This window comes from Oncorhynchus keta, unplaced genomic scaffold, assembly GCF_023373465.1.
Source record: "Oncorhynchus keta strain PuntledgeMale-10-30-2019 unplaced genomic scaffold, Oket_V2 Un_scaffold_15365_pilon_pilon, whole genome shotgun sequence".
In the NCBI taxonomy this organism is placed as follows: Eukaryota; Metazoa; Chordata; class Actinopteri; order Salmoniformes; family Salmonidae; genus Oncorhynchus; species Oncorhynchus keta.
This window is the reverse complement of record NW_026290799.1, coordinates 247,888-262,500: the sequence shown is the minus strand read 5'-3', so window position 1 is coordinate 262,500 and position 14,613 is coordinate 247,888. Positions and strand designations below refer to the sequence as shown.

General features: G+C 48.4%; 1 protein-coding gene across 1 annotated transcript in view; it reads left to right on the top strand.

Annotated features, from left to right (window-relative positions):
* The window catches only part of crebbpa (CREB binding protein a), a 70,888-nt gene extending 57,886 nt beyond the window's left edge, over nucleotides 1–13,002 (top strand). Inside the window, 18 exon segments of the mRNA XM_052514208.1 lie at nucleotides 1,973–2,212; nucleotides 2,328–2,416; nucleotides 3,133–3,213; nucleotides 3,367–3,423; nucleotides 4,863–4,940; nucleotides 5,043–5,110; nucleotides 6,041–6,191; nucleotides 6,745–6,891; nucleotides 7,469–7,582; nucleotides 7,719–7,884; nucleotides 8,253–8,420; nucleotides 8,686–8,847; nucleotides 9,066–9,223; nucleotides 9,814–9,937; nucleotides 10,160–10,412; nucleotides 10,602–10,840; nucleotides 10,843–11,788; nucleotides 11,791–13,002. Coding sequence (XP_052370168.1) covers nucleotides 1,973–2,212; nucleotides 2,328–2,416; nucleotides 3,133–3,213; nucleotides 3,367–3,423; nucleotides 4,863–4,940; nucleotides 5,043–5,110; nucleotides 6,041–6,191; nucleotides 6,745–6,891; nucleotides 7,469–7,582; nucleotides 7,719–7,884; nucleotides 8,253–8,420; nucleotides 8,686–8,847; nucleotides 9,066–9,223; nucleotides 9,814–9,937; nucleotides 10,160–10,412; nucleotides 10,602–10,840; nucleotides 10,843–11,788; nucleotides 11,791–12,698 — 4,149 coding nt within the window. The 3' untranslated portion in view covers nucleotides 12,699–13,002.
* Nucleotides 13,003–14,613: the final 1,611 nt, after the last annotated feature.

Sequence of the window (14,613 nt, the reverse complement as noted above, 5' to 3'; positions counted from 1 at the left end):
TAACTTACGAGTGTGATATACATTTAATTCTGCATCCCCATTAGTTGTATTTTCCACAGTAACATTACGAGGATCACGCAACCTGATACTGTAACTGTAATTATGATCCACGTCACAAAAAGCATTAGAAAAGTAAAATTAAATATAAACATCTTGGCATTAAATGGAGTCGGGAGTTTAGAAGACTGAATGATGAAGAATGAATGAGTGTCCGGTATTAGCTATGGAGGCAATGCTTCTAAAATGCGGTTGCACTAGATTTGAGATTTGATACATTTATGAAACTCTGAAATGATGTATGCACTGCAAAGAAATACAATAGGCACCTTCACATAGGCTGAAACACCAGACTCTTCTGGTAGCCTACTGAACAGCAGTCAGATTCCCTTTGCGGTAGCCTAGCGAACCTACTTATCAGTATGACTCTTTTATTTATGTCTTGTAAAATACTTCTTCAGAGAACTGAACCGGGTGTGATCCATAATGTTTGTCTAAGCACGTGTGCTCATGGGAAAAATGTACTGGTGTCAAGCCTACACTCTCTCCTACCTGGAGAGACACAACCATCTTTCTAACGAGGAGCTGTCCATTGGCCAGGACACCCACACCTACATAGGAAGCCAAGGCAAGCTGGATCTGAAGACCTTCTATGCAGATGTCAGAAACTTATTTTCTTCTGCAGTAGACTACATGTTGCTGAAATATCCATTTGACGATGTGCTCCTCCAGCATGCAGTGGTCGCTGACATCGCCAACAGGCAGACTGCCAAGTTCTCATCCCTCAACTTTTTCATGGCACACTTTCCCTGCATTATTCCTGAGGGAGCCTCTTGATCTGGTGGAAGATGAGTTTAGACTAGTAGGCAACACCATTTGAGCAGAGTCTGGTCAACATGCGCACGGATCAGGCCTGGAGAGAAGTCAGCACAATGAAAGGGGAGGGGGGGGTGTTGCCTGGTCTAATCCCACCTTTCGGCTGTGATGCTGGGGGTATTGGTCATTTTCCACAGCAATGCAGATTGCGAATGAACATTCAGTCTCGTTTCGAAGAACAAAACCCAGTACAGAGCTTCCCTCAGTACAGACCTACTGAGTGCCCTTGTTACCAAGAAGGTTTCAGTGATTGCCAGAAGAACTGTTTGCCACAGAAGTCTACCCTGCTGCATAAGGATAAATCTGCTAGCTACCTGTCTAGGAAATGGTTTCCTGAATATTTGAAGGTCTTCTGAAGATTTGTTGTCACTCACTGTTTCCTATCATTGCTATTTCCTTTTTATTATGGATAACATGTTTATTTGATGCTCTGCTTCAAACATTTGTTCTTATCATATCAGAGTTTAACATTTTTTATTATCCTGGATAAGACCTTTGTACATTTTGTACCTAAACAAATAACTTATTTGTTTATTTTTTTTTTTTTTTAACTCCAAGAATAAAGGCCCTTTGTTCTTTCTAATTAGATCTTGTTGATGTGTGTAATGGAAATGCTGTCAAATAAAGTATTCCAATCTTTCATAGACTTGATTTGGTACAATTCTATAATTGCGATCAGACTAACAAACAGTGTGTGGTGGGGAAAGAACTCCAGGTCAGTCCGTACTACGCCCGCCAGGTCAGTCCGTACTACGCCCGCCAGGTCAGTCCGTACTACGCCCGCCAGGTCAGTCCGTACTACGCCCGCCAGGTCAGTCCGTACTACGCCCGCCAGGTCAGTCCGTACTACGCACGCCAGGTCAGTCCGTACTACGCACGCCAGGTCAGTCCGTACTACGCACGCCAGGTGAATCTCCAATCTGCCGCGCGCGTCTGGTACTCTTAAAACGTTGGACAGGGTTGGCAGGTCTGCTAATATTTTAGGATGAATCATGGGTTATATTCACTTTATTTTCTATGAAAATATGTCTGCATATGTTTATTAGGTGTAGCAATTGACTGATGCGGTCTGATGAACAACTGACTTTCTTCCCTCCAGGACTACTTTGACATCGTGAAGAACCCCATCGACCTGTCCACCATAAAGCGTAAGCTGGACACGGGTCAGTACCAGGAACCCTGGCAGTACGTGGAAGACATCTGGGTCATGTTCAACAACGCCTGGATCTACAACCGCAAGACATCCCGTGTCTACAAGTTCTGCTCCAAGCTGGCCGAGGTGTTTGAGCTGGAGATAGACCCCGTTATGATGAGCCTTGGCTACTGCTGTGGCCGCAAGGTGAGATTAAGGGAAGAGAGGGGGGATCGGAGGCAGAGATTGTTTTCATCTCTGAAAATAACTTTTCTTGCAAATCTGTATTCTAACATTTTCTTGTTGGCCACTTCCTTCGCAGTATGAGTTCTCGCCTCAAACTCTCTGCTGTTATGGTAAGCAGTTGTGCACCATACCCACCGGCGGCACCTACTACAGCTACCAGAACAGGTAAGAGTTGTGCCTCTCTGCGCTAAATGGCAGAGTGCTCAATCAGAACACTGCCCCCTTGCTCCACCTGGTGTTCAGGTCATGTAACTGCAGCCAGTTTTTCCTCTGCATGCGTTGGAATGGGGTTGTGCAGCACAGCGGCCGTGGCGTGTGAATAGATGGCATAACGCTGTAACACAAGGCCGCATGCTCTGAGCCCGTATTAATAAAGCATCTCCGATTAGGAGTTCTGATCTAGGATCAGTTTGACCGTTTTCGATCACCAAATAACGAACGCCATAAGATAACATGCATCTGGGGTGGGGGGTCTGATCCTAGATCACCACTCCTTTGCTGAAATGCTTTATGAATATACAGGCCCTGATCTCTCTTGCAGCATGGTCTACTGTTCTGACACTCCCAAGTCCTAATGGAAAGATTTGCATTTGAGTTAAATGTGCAAGTACTAATGAGCTCAGACATGGCTTTTCTGATGTTCATATGCACTGACAACCTTTACAGGTAGTCATCGTATTTCAGATCTGTACATTTAGCAGACACTTTTATCCAGAGTAACTTAGTTGATGCATCTACTTAAGGCAGCTAGGTACGACAACCACAATTCAGTTATATCTAGTTGAGGCAAGTGGATGTTTTGAATGTCTGTTGGTGCTCTTTGGGTCTGGTGCCATTTTCTGTGTTCCTTGCGCTGTAGTGTGTGTCTCGTCTTGTTCCAGGTATCATTTCTGTGAGAAGTGCTTCAATGAGATCCAGGGGCACAATGTGACGTTAGGGGACGACCCGGCACAACCACAGACGTGAGTCAACCCGTCTCTGCTTAACTTGTTCTCCAGTTCACTTCAACTCCAATAGGGTCTTGTTTTATATTCAGGTATTTGCAGTAAATGTTTGTCTCATGTCATGATTTAACCGTGTCATCTCACCAGTTGCTGTCTTCTCTGCCTCTTCAGGATGATATGTAAAGACCAGTTTGAGAGGAAGAAGAACGATACACTAGACCCTGAACCGTAAGGCTCTTTAACCATCCATCTGTATGTTTATGGCTCACACTCACTCATACCTTTCATATCAGCCTGCTGCTCCTGCAGATGTCCTGAACACTCACTCATACCTTTCATATCAGCCTGCTGCTCCTGCAGATGTCCTGAACACTCACTCATACCTTTCATATCAGCCTGCTGCTCCTGCAGATGTCCTGAACACTCACTCATATACCTTTCATATATCAGCCTGCTGCTCCTGTAGATGTCCTGAACACTCACTCATATACCTTTCATATCAGCCTGCTGCTCCTGTAGATGTCCTGAACACTCACTCATATACCTTTCATATCAGCCTGCTGCTCCTGTAGATGTCCTGAACACTCACTCATACCTTTCATATCAGCCTGCTGCTCCTGCAGATGTCCTGAACACTCACTCATATCTTTCATATCAGCCTGCTGCTCCTGTAGATGTCCTGAACACTCACTCATATACCTTTCATATCAGCCTGCTGCTCCTGTAGATGTCCTGAACACTCACTCATATACCTTTCATATCAGCCTGCTGCTCCTGTAGATGTCCTGAACACTCACTCATATACCTTTCATATCAGCCTGCTGCTCCTGTAGATGTCCTGAACACTCACTCATATACCTTTCATATCAGCCTGCTGCTCCTGTAGATGTCCTGAACACTCACTCATATACCTTTCATATCAGCCTGCTGCTCCTGTAGATGTCCTGAACACTCACTCATATACCTTTCATATCAGCCTGCTGCTCCTGTAGATGTCCTGAACACTCACTCATATACCTTTCATATCAGCCTGCTGCTCCTGTAGATGTCCTGAATACTCACTCATATACCTTTCATATCAGCCTGCTGCTCCTGTAGATGTCCTGAACACTCACTCATATACCTTTCATATCAGCCTGCTGCTCCTGCAGATGTCCTGACTAGACTTCCTGGTCAGCTCTGAAGCGCCGTCTGGTGTTTAGTTTTATATCACCTAGGGGAGCGTTTCAACATGTACACCTTTGGCCACGTGCTTGATTTTCAATAGACAACATAAGAGCCACTCATAATCTCCACTTTTGCTCACCTTTTAATGTCCATTCTATTTACACATTTTGAGGTTTATTATAACGGAAAGTGTATTTTTTTTATGAATATATAAATGAATAATGGCCTACATATGAGTATTGTGTTTCAACCCCTCCTACAAAGGCGCACTTGCATTGGTCTGCTTGCACGTGCGTAAGAACTGGAGGAATATTAAGTGAATGTTGATCTCTCTATGGCTTCCTGTTCTAGCAGTCTAGCCAATCAGCACTCTTACATATCGTGAACAGTACAATTGAAACAAACAAGAAGAGAAACTGTTGACCTACATGGGGGACATAACGGGTATAGCTGTTAATGGGTGTCTGTAGTAAACCAAGATGTGTTGTTTTTGTCACCAGGTTTGTGGACTGTAAAGATTGCGGACGGAAGATGCATCAGATATGTGTTCTTCACTATGACGTCATCTGGCCATCCGGGTAAACGTTCAGCCTGACCTCTGACAGTCACAAAATGGTGGGAAGAAGTTCAATTCGATACCAGTTACATGAATGACTCTTTTTCTTTCTCTCACTCTGCAGATTCATCTGTGACAACTGTTTGAAGAAGAGTGGGAAAACACGGAAAGACAACAAGTTTTCTGCAAAAAGTACGTCCTCTTTTCCATTCCCTGGCTATAAGCCCCATCTTAAAGTGGCGATCCGCAGTTGAAACAATAACAAAGCGTTATCCCCGCCCCTGTTTCGGTACAAAGCTGAATGATGGGGCTGGAGAAATGGAACTGCTTTCAAATTCATAGACCAAGCTATGGATGCAAGGACTGACCATCTGTGGTATCAAAAATATAGTTTTAATATAGGCGATATAGTGTTTGGTTACATTTACTTTGTTTTCAAACATTGGAGTAAAACAGATTATTTTGGGTTCTGATGGGGTACGATGGTTGAACTGAGCTCATGAGCCATTTCGAAGTTATATTTTTCAATAATCAATGTGTCCACACTGTATCAATCCTTCAAGGTCATAATTTGATGTAGCAATGGCTGATTTCCCCTTTAAGAGTATTGGAATACTTAGCCAAGTCGTCATGCAATATAAAAAATGTAAAAAAGCCAATCTTTCTGAACATCCGTTTAATAGCCTAGTTATTCAAGCTTTACAGAAGCCTTTGTCTATATGACAAACCACTTCCATATGGTAAATGTCATGGGCTTATGACATCACTGGCGTTCACCAATTACCTGCAGTAGCTCTCTCTCACCCACACATTTGCGGTTTTGCCTCTGGTATTTGTAGTACCAGAGAGCGTGTTTGACCTTTCCATGCACATGTTATTAAGCTAAATTAGAATCTGTCTGCACATGTATTCATACATAAAACATGTCCTGCTGAATGAAGGCTTAATTTGTGCCCTTTTGGACCAATCTCTCTCTCTGTGTGTGTGTGTGTGTGTGTGTGTGTGTGTGTGTGTGTGTGTGTGTGTGTGTGTGTGTGTGTGTGTGTGTGTGTGTGTGTGTGTGTGTGTGTGTGTGTGTGTGTGTGTGTGTGTGTGTGTGTGTGTGTGTGTGTGTGTGTGTAGGGTTGCAGACGACGCGGTTGGGCATGTACATCGAGGACCGGGTGAATAAGTATCTGAAGAGGCAGAACCACCCTGAGGCAGGGGAGGTGTACGTACGAGTGGTGGCCAGCTCTGACAAAACTACAGAGGTCAAACCTGGCATGAAATCCAGGTAGAGACTGAGGAGTGGACACGCACTACCTAACATTTTAGAGTACTGACGGTATACACATTTATTGCACTACTTTAGTTGTGCAGGAACTTTCACAGCATGTAAGGAAGTCTTGTCTGTACCTCAACATAGTCAATACACTAAATATGTGTCCACGCTCCTGTTTTATTGTTGCCGGTAAACAGTGTGGTCGGCACCCTTGTTTGACTTTGGCTTTGCAGAGAGCCCAAGAGATGATAATACACCACATAAAACCTGATCATATATTCATCTCTTAAATCCCATGTTGTTGAACCTGCATGTTTGAGCAGACTAAACACTCCCTGTTACTGCCTTCAATGGTCCGTTCATATTTAGCAGAGGCTCCTATCCAGAGTGACTTACAGGATCAGATTAGGGTTAAGCGCCTTGCTCAAGGGCACATTGACCTTTCGTTTACTGGCCCAAAGCTCTTAACTGCTAGGCTACCTGCCGCCCACTCAGTTTGGCCTCTTTGACACGTGGTTAATGTTCGATGTAGACCGACGTCTGTCTTTCTGATTTTTCTGGTCAGGTTTGTGGACACCGGTGAGATGTCTGAAACCTTCCCCTACAGAACCAAAGCGCTTTTTGCCTTTGAGGAGATCGACGGCGTGGATGTGTGTTTCTTCGGGATGCACGTTCAGGAGTACGGCTCGGACTGCTCCTTCCCCAACACCAGGTCAGCACCTGTACCCCTACATGGGGCTGGTCCGGAGTACCTGTACCCCTACATGGGGCTGGTCCGGAGTACCTGTACCCCTACATGGGGCTGGTCCGGAGTACCTGTACCCCTACATGGGGCTGGTCCGGGGAGTACCTGTACCCCTACATGGGGCTGGTCCGGAGTACCTGTACCCCTACATGGGGCTGGTCCGGAGTACCTGTACCCCTACATGGGGCTGGTCCGGAGTACCTGTACCCCTACATGGGGCTGGTCCGGAGTACCTGTACCCCTACATGGGGCTGGTCCGGAGTACCTGTACCCCTACATGGGGCTGGTCCGGAGTACCTGTACCCCTACATGGGGCTGGTCCGGAGTACCTGTACCCCTACATGGGGCTGGTCCGGAGTACCTGTACCCCTACATGGGGCTGGTCCGGAGTACCTGTAATGGGGTACACGGAATGTGATGTGTTGGTAGACCCTTGATTCAGTAGTAACATATTTTTTTATAAATGTGTTGAAATAATTGATGACGTAATGGAAATGACTAACTGATGACATTTGTTTACTCCTGTGTCTCCCTTCCTCCACAGACGGGTTTACATATCTTACTTGGACAGTATTCACTTCTTCAAACCTCGACTGCTAAGGACGGCCGTCTATCATGAGATCCTTATTGGCTACCTGGAGTATGTAAAGAAACTCGGGTAGGTCTTAATAGTACAATGAAATGCATTCATATTGCGGTTTTCTCAAGTAAAAGCACTTAATGGCGGTAACTCCTCACTTGCATTAAATGTCTCCCTACCAAAACAACCAACCGTTGTCTCTTCTCCCCCTCAGCTACTCTCAGGGTCACATCTGGGCGTGCCCCCCCAGCGAGGGGGACGACTACATCTTCCACTGCCACCCTGCCGACCAGAAGATCCCCAAGCCCAAGAGGCTGCAGGAGTGGTACAGGAAGATGCTGGAGAAGGCCTTCGCTGAGAGGATCCTCCATGACTTCAAGGTGATTTAGGATTATGATTATAGTTAGGATTAAGGTAAGGATTAAGGGTTAAAGTTAGATCCCCCAAGCCCAAGAGGCTGCAGGAGTGGTACAAGAAGATGCTGGATACTGCTTTTGTGGAGAGGATCCTCCACGACTTCAAGGTAGGCCTCTCAATGGCTAAAGCCTTTCAGGCCTATCTTGTAGACTTGGTACAGTTGAGTCCCCAGCCTTGGCCTTGGGAAAGTTGTCTTCTCTGCAACCGGGCCAACCAAGCCTTCAACCTCTAAAGTGTTTTGATGTTTCTGAGCAGAAGACTCGTATATTAGTTGAACATTTGTGTCCATTGGACATTTAAAATAATCTTCTTCTCCTATGTTTTTCTTCAGGACATCTTCAAGCAGGCGACAGAGGACTGTCTGACGGGGGCCAATGAGATGCCCTACTTTGAGGGGGACTTCTGGCCCAACGTGCTGGAGGAGAGCATCAAGGAGCTGGAACAGGAGGCGGAAGAGAGGAAGAAGGAGGAGAACGTAGCCTGCTCCGACACACCTGAGGTGGGAGGAGGAGAGACGAGTCATAGGGTAGACCGATGATAGTACTAGAGACATCATTATCAATAGCTAACCTTACCTACATGAATACATAACTCCTACCTGTCTAGTCAAATTTCACATTCATGTTTTTATTAATGTGAAATCATTTTAGTCGAATGCATAACATGCATGTGGTGAATGTTTGTTTGTGCCCTCACTGTCTTGTGTTTAAACATTAGTTAATTTGCCATATTTTTCGAACTCTTCCCTCTTCTCTTCCCCTCAGGGCACGCCAGGGGACACGAAGAACGCCAAGAAGAAGAACAGCAAGAAGACCAATAAGAACAAGGGCAGCGTGAGCCGAACCAATAAGAAGAAGCCTGGCATGCCGATTGTAGCCAATGACCTGTCCCAGAAGCTCTACGCCAGCCTCGACAAACACAAAGAGGTATGATGACGTCACCACGCTTGCTTTGAAATGCATGTCGTCTTTCAATGGCTTTAACTGTTTTATGAAGTTGTTTCTTAGAATGGTGCCATGTGTAGGTTCTCTTCTGTAATCTCTGAGCTGGGATATTATTGGCCTGACCCAAAACCAATATCAAACAATCAGGAATTGAGTGATGCCCTCTTCTCCAAGAGTATTTCTCTCATCTCTCCCTCCAGGTGTTCTTTGTGATCCACCTGCACTCGGCCCAGATGGCCAACATGTTGCCCCCCATCATGGACCCTGACCCCCTGCTGAACTGTGACCTGATGGACGGCCGCGACGCCTTCCTCACCCTGGCCCGGGACAAGCACTGGGAGTTCAGCTCTCTCAGGAGGTAATGATAGTACATTTGATTTGTATAGCTCTTTTCATAATGGCGGAATCTCAAAGTTCTACCTCTTGAATCCTACGTTAGAATTGAACAATTATGACTGTTAACTTACCTACCTAATTTGAATGCACTGACTAAGGCGCTCTGGATAAGAGCCTCTGTTAAGTGTTCTAAATGTATCAATAAAAAGGAAACAATCAGTAAGAATCGAGCCAGCTAAAGCAACAATGGTAGGTGCTGAAAGGCCTTCACAGAGAGAGTCTGTGACAGTGAGTTTTGGTATTTTTAAGCCAGTTTTAAAGTTGCTTGATGGATGGAGTGGCTCTCGGACGGTAAGGTAGAGCGTTCCATAGGCCAATGGTTTCTAACCTCTCCTCGGGGACCACCAGACGTTTCACAATTTAGTTGTAGCCCAGAACTAACTCACCTGATTCACCTATTCAAGGCTGGTTAGTTGACAAGTTGAATCAGGTGTGCTAGCTGTGGAATAGATCAAATACATGGAACGACTGGGGGACCTCGAGGAGAGGTTTGAAAACCCCCTGCCATAGAGGACCATTGGTTGATGAATTCCTACCATTTGTTCCCGAAAGGTGTAAGTGGAGCACCATGTGCATGTTGGTGGAGCTGCACAACCAGGGTCAGGACCGCTTCGTCTACACCTGCAACGAGTGTAAACACCACGTGGAGACGCGCTGGCACTGTACCGTCTGTGAGGTAAGAGACACACACACACACGTGCTCATACATCCTCACCGTCTTTGGAGATTTATACCATGTTCCTGTGTCCCAATCAATCAAATGAATTTTATGAAGCCGGTTGTCAAAGTGCTTTACAATAACCCGGCCTAGACCCTAAAGAGCAAGCAGGCGATAGCTGTGCTCTCTGTTACTTACATCTGCCCATGCATGTATTAACCCCCACCTCTCTCCTCTCAGGACTTTGACCTGTGTATCAACTGCTACGCCGCCAAGGGCCACGAGCACCAGATGGTCAAGTGGGGCCTGGGGCTGGACGACGACGGCAATGGAGCGGGCAGCGCCGGCGAGGCCTCTAAGAGCCCCCAGGAGTCACGCCGTCTCAGCATCCAGCGTTGCATCCAGTCCCTGGTTCACGCCTGCCAGTGTCGCAACGCCAACTGCAGCCTGCCGTCCTGCCAGAAGATGAAGCGCGTGGTGCAGCACACCAAAGGTAATGAAATTGGTTGCTGGCATCAGTGTCCTGCCGTTGTGCCCTTGAGCAAGGCACTTAACCCCAAAACTGCTCCAAGGGCATGGCACTGCGACTGACCCTGTCCTCTTAACCTCGGTGGATCCATGTGTCTCGGGGGGGGTTACACTTAGATGTATCCTTGACAATAACATATCTTATCTATTTTAGGTTGCAAGAGGAAGACTAACGGTGGTTGCCCCGTGTGCAAGCAGCTCATCGCTCTGTGCTGCTACCATGCCAAGCACTGCCAGGAGAACAAGTGTCCTGTACCGTTCTGTCTTAACATCAAGCACAAGCTTAGGCAGCAGCAGCTCCAGCACCGCTTACAGCAGGCTCAGATGATGAGGAGAAGAATGGCCACCATGCAGGGAAGAGCAATGCCTCAGAGCTTACCGTCCCCCCTCAGGCCCCCACTACAGCCCCCAACACAACCCCCTCACATCCCCAGCCTAACACACCCCAAACCCCCCAGCAACCGCTTTCAAACCAGCCGCAGACCCCAAACGCTGCAGGTATGTCACCAGTGTTCCCTCCTCGCAACGGTCATCCCCTTACGCCAGCTTCCCAGGGCAAGGGGGGACCTCAAGCGTCTCCTTTACACCAGCAGCAGTCACCTCTCCCCCCACAACCACCCCAGCCTCAACCTCAACAACAACCCCCTCTCGCTGCGGTCAAGATGGCGCGGCACATTGAGATGGTGGCCCAGGCGCAGCAGCAGAACCAGCAGAACTACCGGGTCAACATGAACGGCCTGCCACTGCAACAGAACCCCCAGCCTCACCCCCAGCAGCAGCAACGCATGGCCGGACCCATGCAGGTGGTTGGGGGTCAAATGGTGGGACCCAGAGGGCCCCAGGGCATGCAGCAGCCCATGGCCCCAGGTCAGTGGCCCAGCGCTGGGGGAGCCATAACGGGAGCTCAGCCTGGACAACCAGGAGTTGGAGTCCCTCCTCAGGTGGGTCAACCCCAGCAGGGGATACCGATGCAACAGAGACCCATGTTGTCTCCTCAGCAACAGGTTCAGAGGATGTTGGTCCCCCAGCCGGGGGGTCCCAGACCACAGACGCCATCCCAGAGACCCGGGGCCATCGCCCCCAATGCCCTCCAGGACCTCCTGATGACCCTTAAGTCCCCCAGCTCACCCCAGCAGCAGCAGCAGGTCCTCAACATCCTGAAGTCCAACCCCCAGCTCATGGCGGCATTCATCAAACAGAGAACAGCCAAGTACCACGCCAGCAACCCCCTGCAACAACAGCAGCCAGGGGTGTTGGGAGCCCAGACGGCGATGCAGGCTGGGGCCGGGGGGGGCCAGAGGCCCGGGATGCCCCTCAGCAGCCTCAACAACCCACCGCCCAAGGGATGGCTGCCTTAGGACCCCAGGGGCAACTCATGAACTCTGGACACAACCCCCAACCCAACGCTGCCCAGATACAGGAGCTCTACCGGAGGCAGCTCCTTCGACAACAGCAGCAGCAGCAGCAACAGCAGCAGCAACAACAGCAGCAGCAGCAGCAGCAGCAACAACAGCAGCAGCAGCAACAGCAGCAGCAACAGCAGCAACAGCAGCAGCAACAACAGCAGCAACAGCAGCAACAACAACAACAGCAGCAACAACAACAGCAGCAACAGCAGCAGGCCCATCCTGGTCCGTTCCCTCCCCAGACCCAAGGTCAGACGGCCAGCTACTCTCAGCTCCGCATGCAGCAGCTAGCCATGCATGCCCAGGGCCAGCTCCCTCCCATGGCCCAGATGGGTCAATCTGGCCTGGGCATGGACCCCTCCACCACCCAGAACCTCTTGCACCAGCGGATGCTCCAGCAACAACAGCAGGGTATCTCTAACCAACAGGCCATCCTCAAGCAGCAGATGGGTGGCTCCCCGGTCCTGCCTAGCCCCACCATGAGTCCCCAGGCCCACCTGCTGGCCAGCCAGCCCCAGTCTGGAGCTCATCTCCCTGGCCAGTCCCCAATGGCCAATGCCCTCTCCAACCGGTCCCCTGCACCTGTACAATCCCCGTGCCCGCCCTCGCAACAACCCCCACATTCCAGCCCTTCTCCCCAGGTTCAGCCCTCATCCCACCCGGGGTCCCCCCACCCAGGCTTGGGGGGCCCAATGCCTGGCTCCATGGACCAGGGACACTTGGCGGAGCAGAGCGCCATGCTATCGCAGATGAACACGCCCGCCAGAGGAGGGTTGAAGAATGACTTGGGTACTGGAGGGGATACGACAGGAGATACGCTGGAGAAGTTTGTGGAGGGATTGTAGCATTAAACAGGAGACTTGGGCTGTGTCCCAAATAGGTGACACCCTATTTCCAACTAGTACACTCGGGCCCTGCTCAAAATGAGTGCATTATGTAGGGAATAAGGTGCCATTTTGGATGCATACACAAACAAACCACACTCTCCTCATCCTCCACTGATGTACTCAGACTCTGGGTCCGTCCCCTTTTTGAGACTTTGTTCTTAATGAAACGGTTCTTTTTTTTCTCTTTTTTTTTTACTGACATGTACAAAGTTTCAAGAGATGTAAAAAGAGAGAAAATGGAATAAAATGAAAAATGCCAACACTTATAGGGGAATGTTGATGTTTCCTAAAACTGGTGTTTCTTCTTCCTAATGAGTCGGGATTTTGCAAATTGCTGTTTAAAAGACGTTTAAATCACAAAGAATATATATTTTTTTGGTTGAGACCAAAATGTGCTCAGACTTTGTTTTATTTGTTTGGTATTTGGTATGATGTCATGCCTTTCTCATTTTCTTTTTTAAGGAAAATGTATAAAACAATTGCATTATAGTATTCATACTTATAATTTTGTACCCTTTTTTTGTGTTGAGACTGTAAAATATTTTTGTCTGGGAATCGGGATAGGTTTCTTTTCTCAAGTTCTTCTCATTCCTGGGACATCCAGAAAATGTCTCCCTATTCCCAATATAGTGTAGTGCACTATATAAGGACTAGGGAGACATTCCAGATATAGCCCTGGCAATTGTAATCTAAAGTGTTGTACAATTTTTATAGATCCACCTGCATTTGAGAGGGAGGGACTCTTTTTCCTCTTTGTGACGTGTGTGTGTGTGTGTTCGATGAGAACTATCCATTTGTATTGAAATAGGAAATGGACTATGGCAGTTTGTAATACACTGGCATTTATGCAGAAACACTTGACACACACATACACGGAATGCCAAACTCTCAAAATACACACAAAACAAGGACAAAATCTCACTAGCCTGGAAACCGGAATCTCTGTCTTGACTTGAGGATGTAGAAAATTGTGGTTCTGTCATTTAAAAAGTTTGTCATCATTTGTTGTGTAAAGTTAAGTATATTAAGAGAACAGACTCTTATCCTGAGGGGGAATGGGGGACAGAAGGACTCTTATCCTGAGGGGGAATGGGGGACAGAAGGACTCCTATCCTGAGGGGGAATGGGGGACAGAAGGACTCCTATCCTGAGGGGGAATGGGGGACAGAAGGACTCCTATCCTGAGGGGGAATGGGGGACAGAAGGACTCTTATCCTGAGGGGGAATGGGGGACAGAAGGACTCCTATCCTGAGGGGGAATGGGGGACAGAAGGACTCCTATCCTGAGGGGGAATGGGGGACAGACTGACTCCTATCCTGAGGGGGAATGGGGACAGACTGACTCCTATCCTGAGGGGGAATGGGGGACAGAAGGACTCCTATCCTGAGGGGGAATGGGGACAGAAGGACTCCTATCCTGAGGGGGAATGGGGACAGAAGGACTCCTATCCTGAGGGGGAATGGGGACAGACTGACTCCTATCCTGAGGGGGAATGGGGGACAGAAGGACTCCTATCCTGAGGGGGAATGGGGACAGAAGGACTCCTATCCTGAGGGGGAATGGGGGACAGACTGACTCCTATCCTGAGGGGGAATGGGGGACAGAAGGACTCCTATCCTGAGGGGGAATGGGGGACAGAAGGACTCCTATCCTGAGGGGGAATGGGGACAGACTGACTCCTATCCTGAGGGGGAATGGGGGACAGAAGGACTCCTATCCTGAGGGGAATGGGGGACAGAAGGACTCCTATCCTGAGGGGGAATGGGGACAGACTGACTCCTATCCTGAGGGGGAATGGGGACAGACTGACTCCCATCCTGAGGGGGAATGGGGACAGAAGGACTCCTATCCTGAGGGGAATGGGGGGGACAG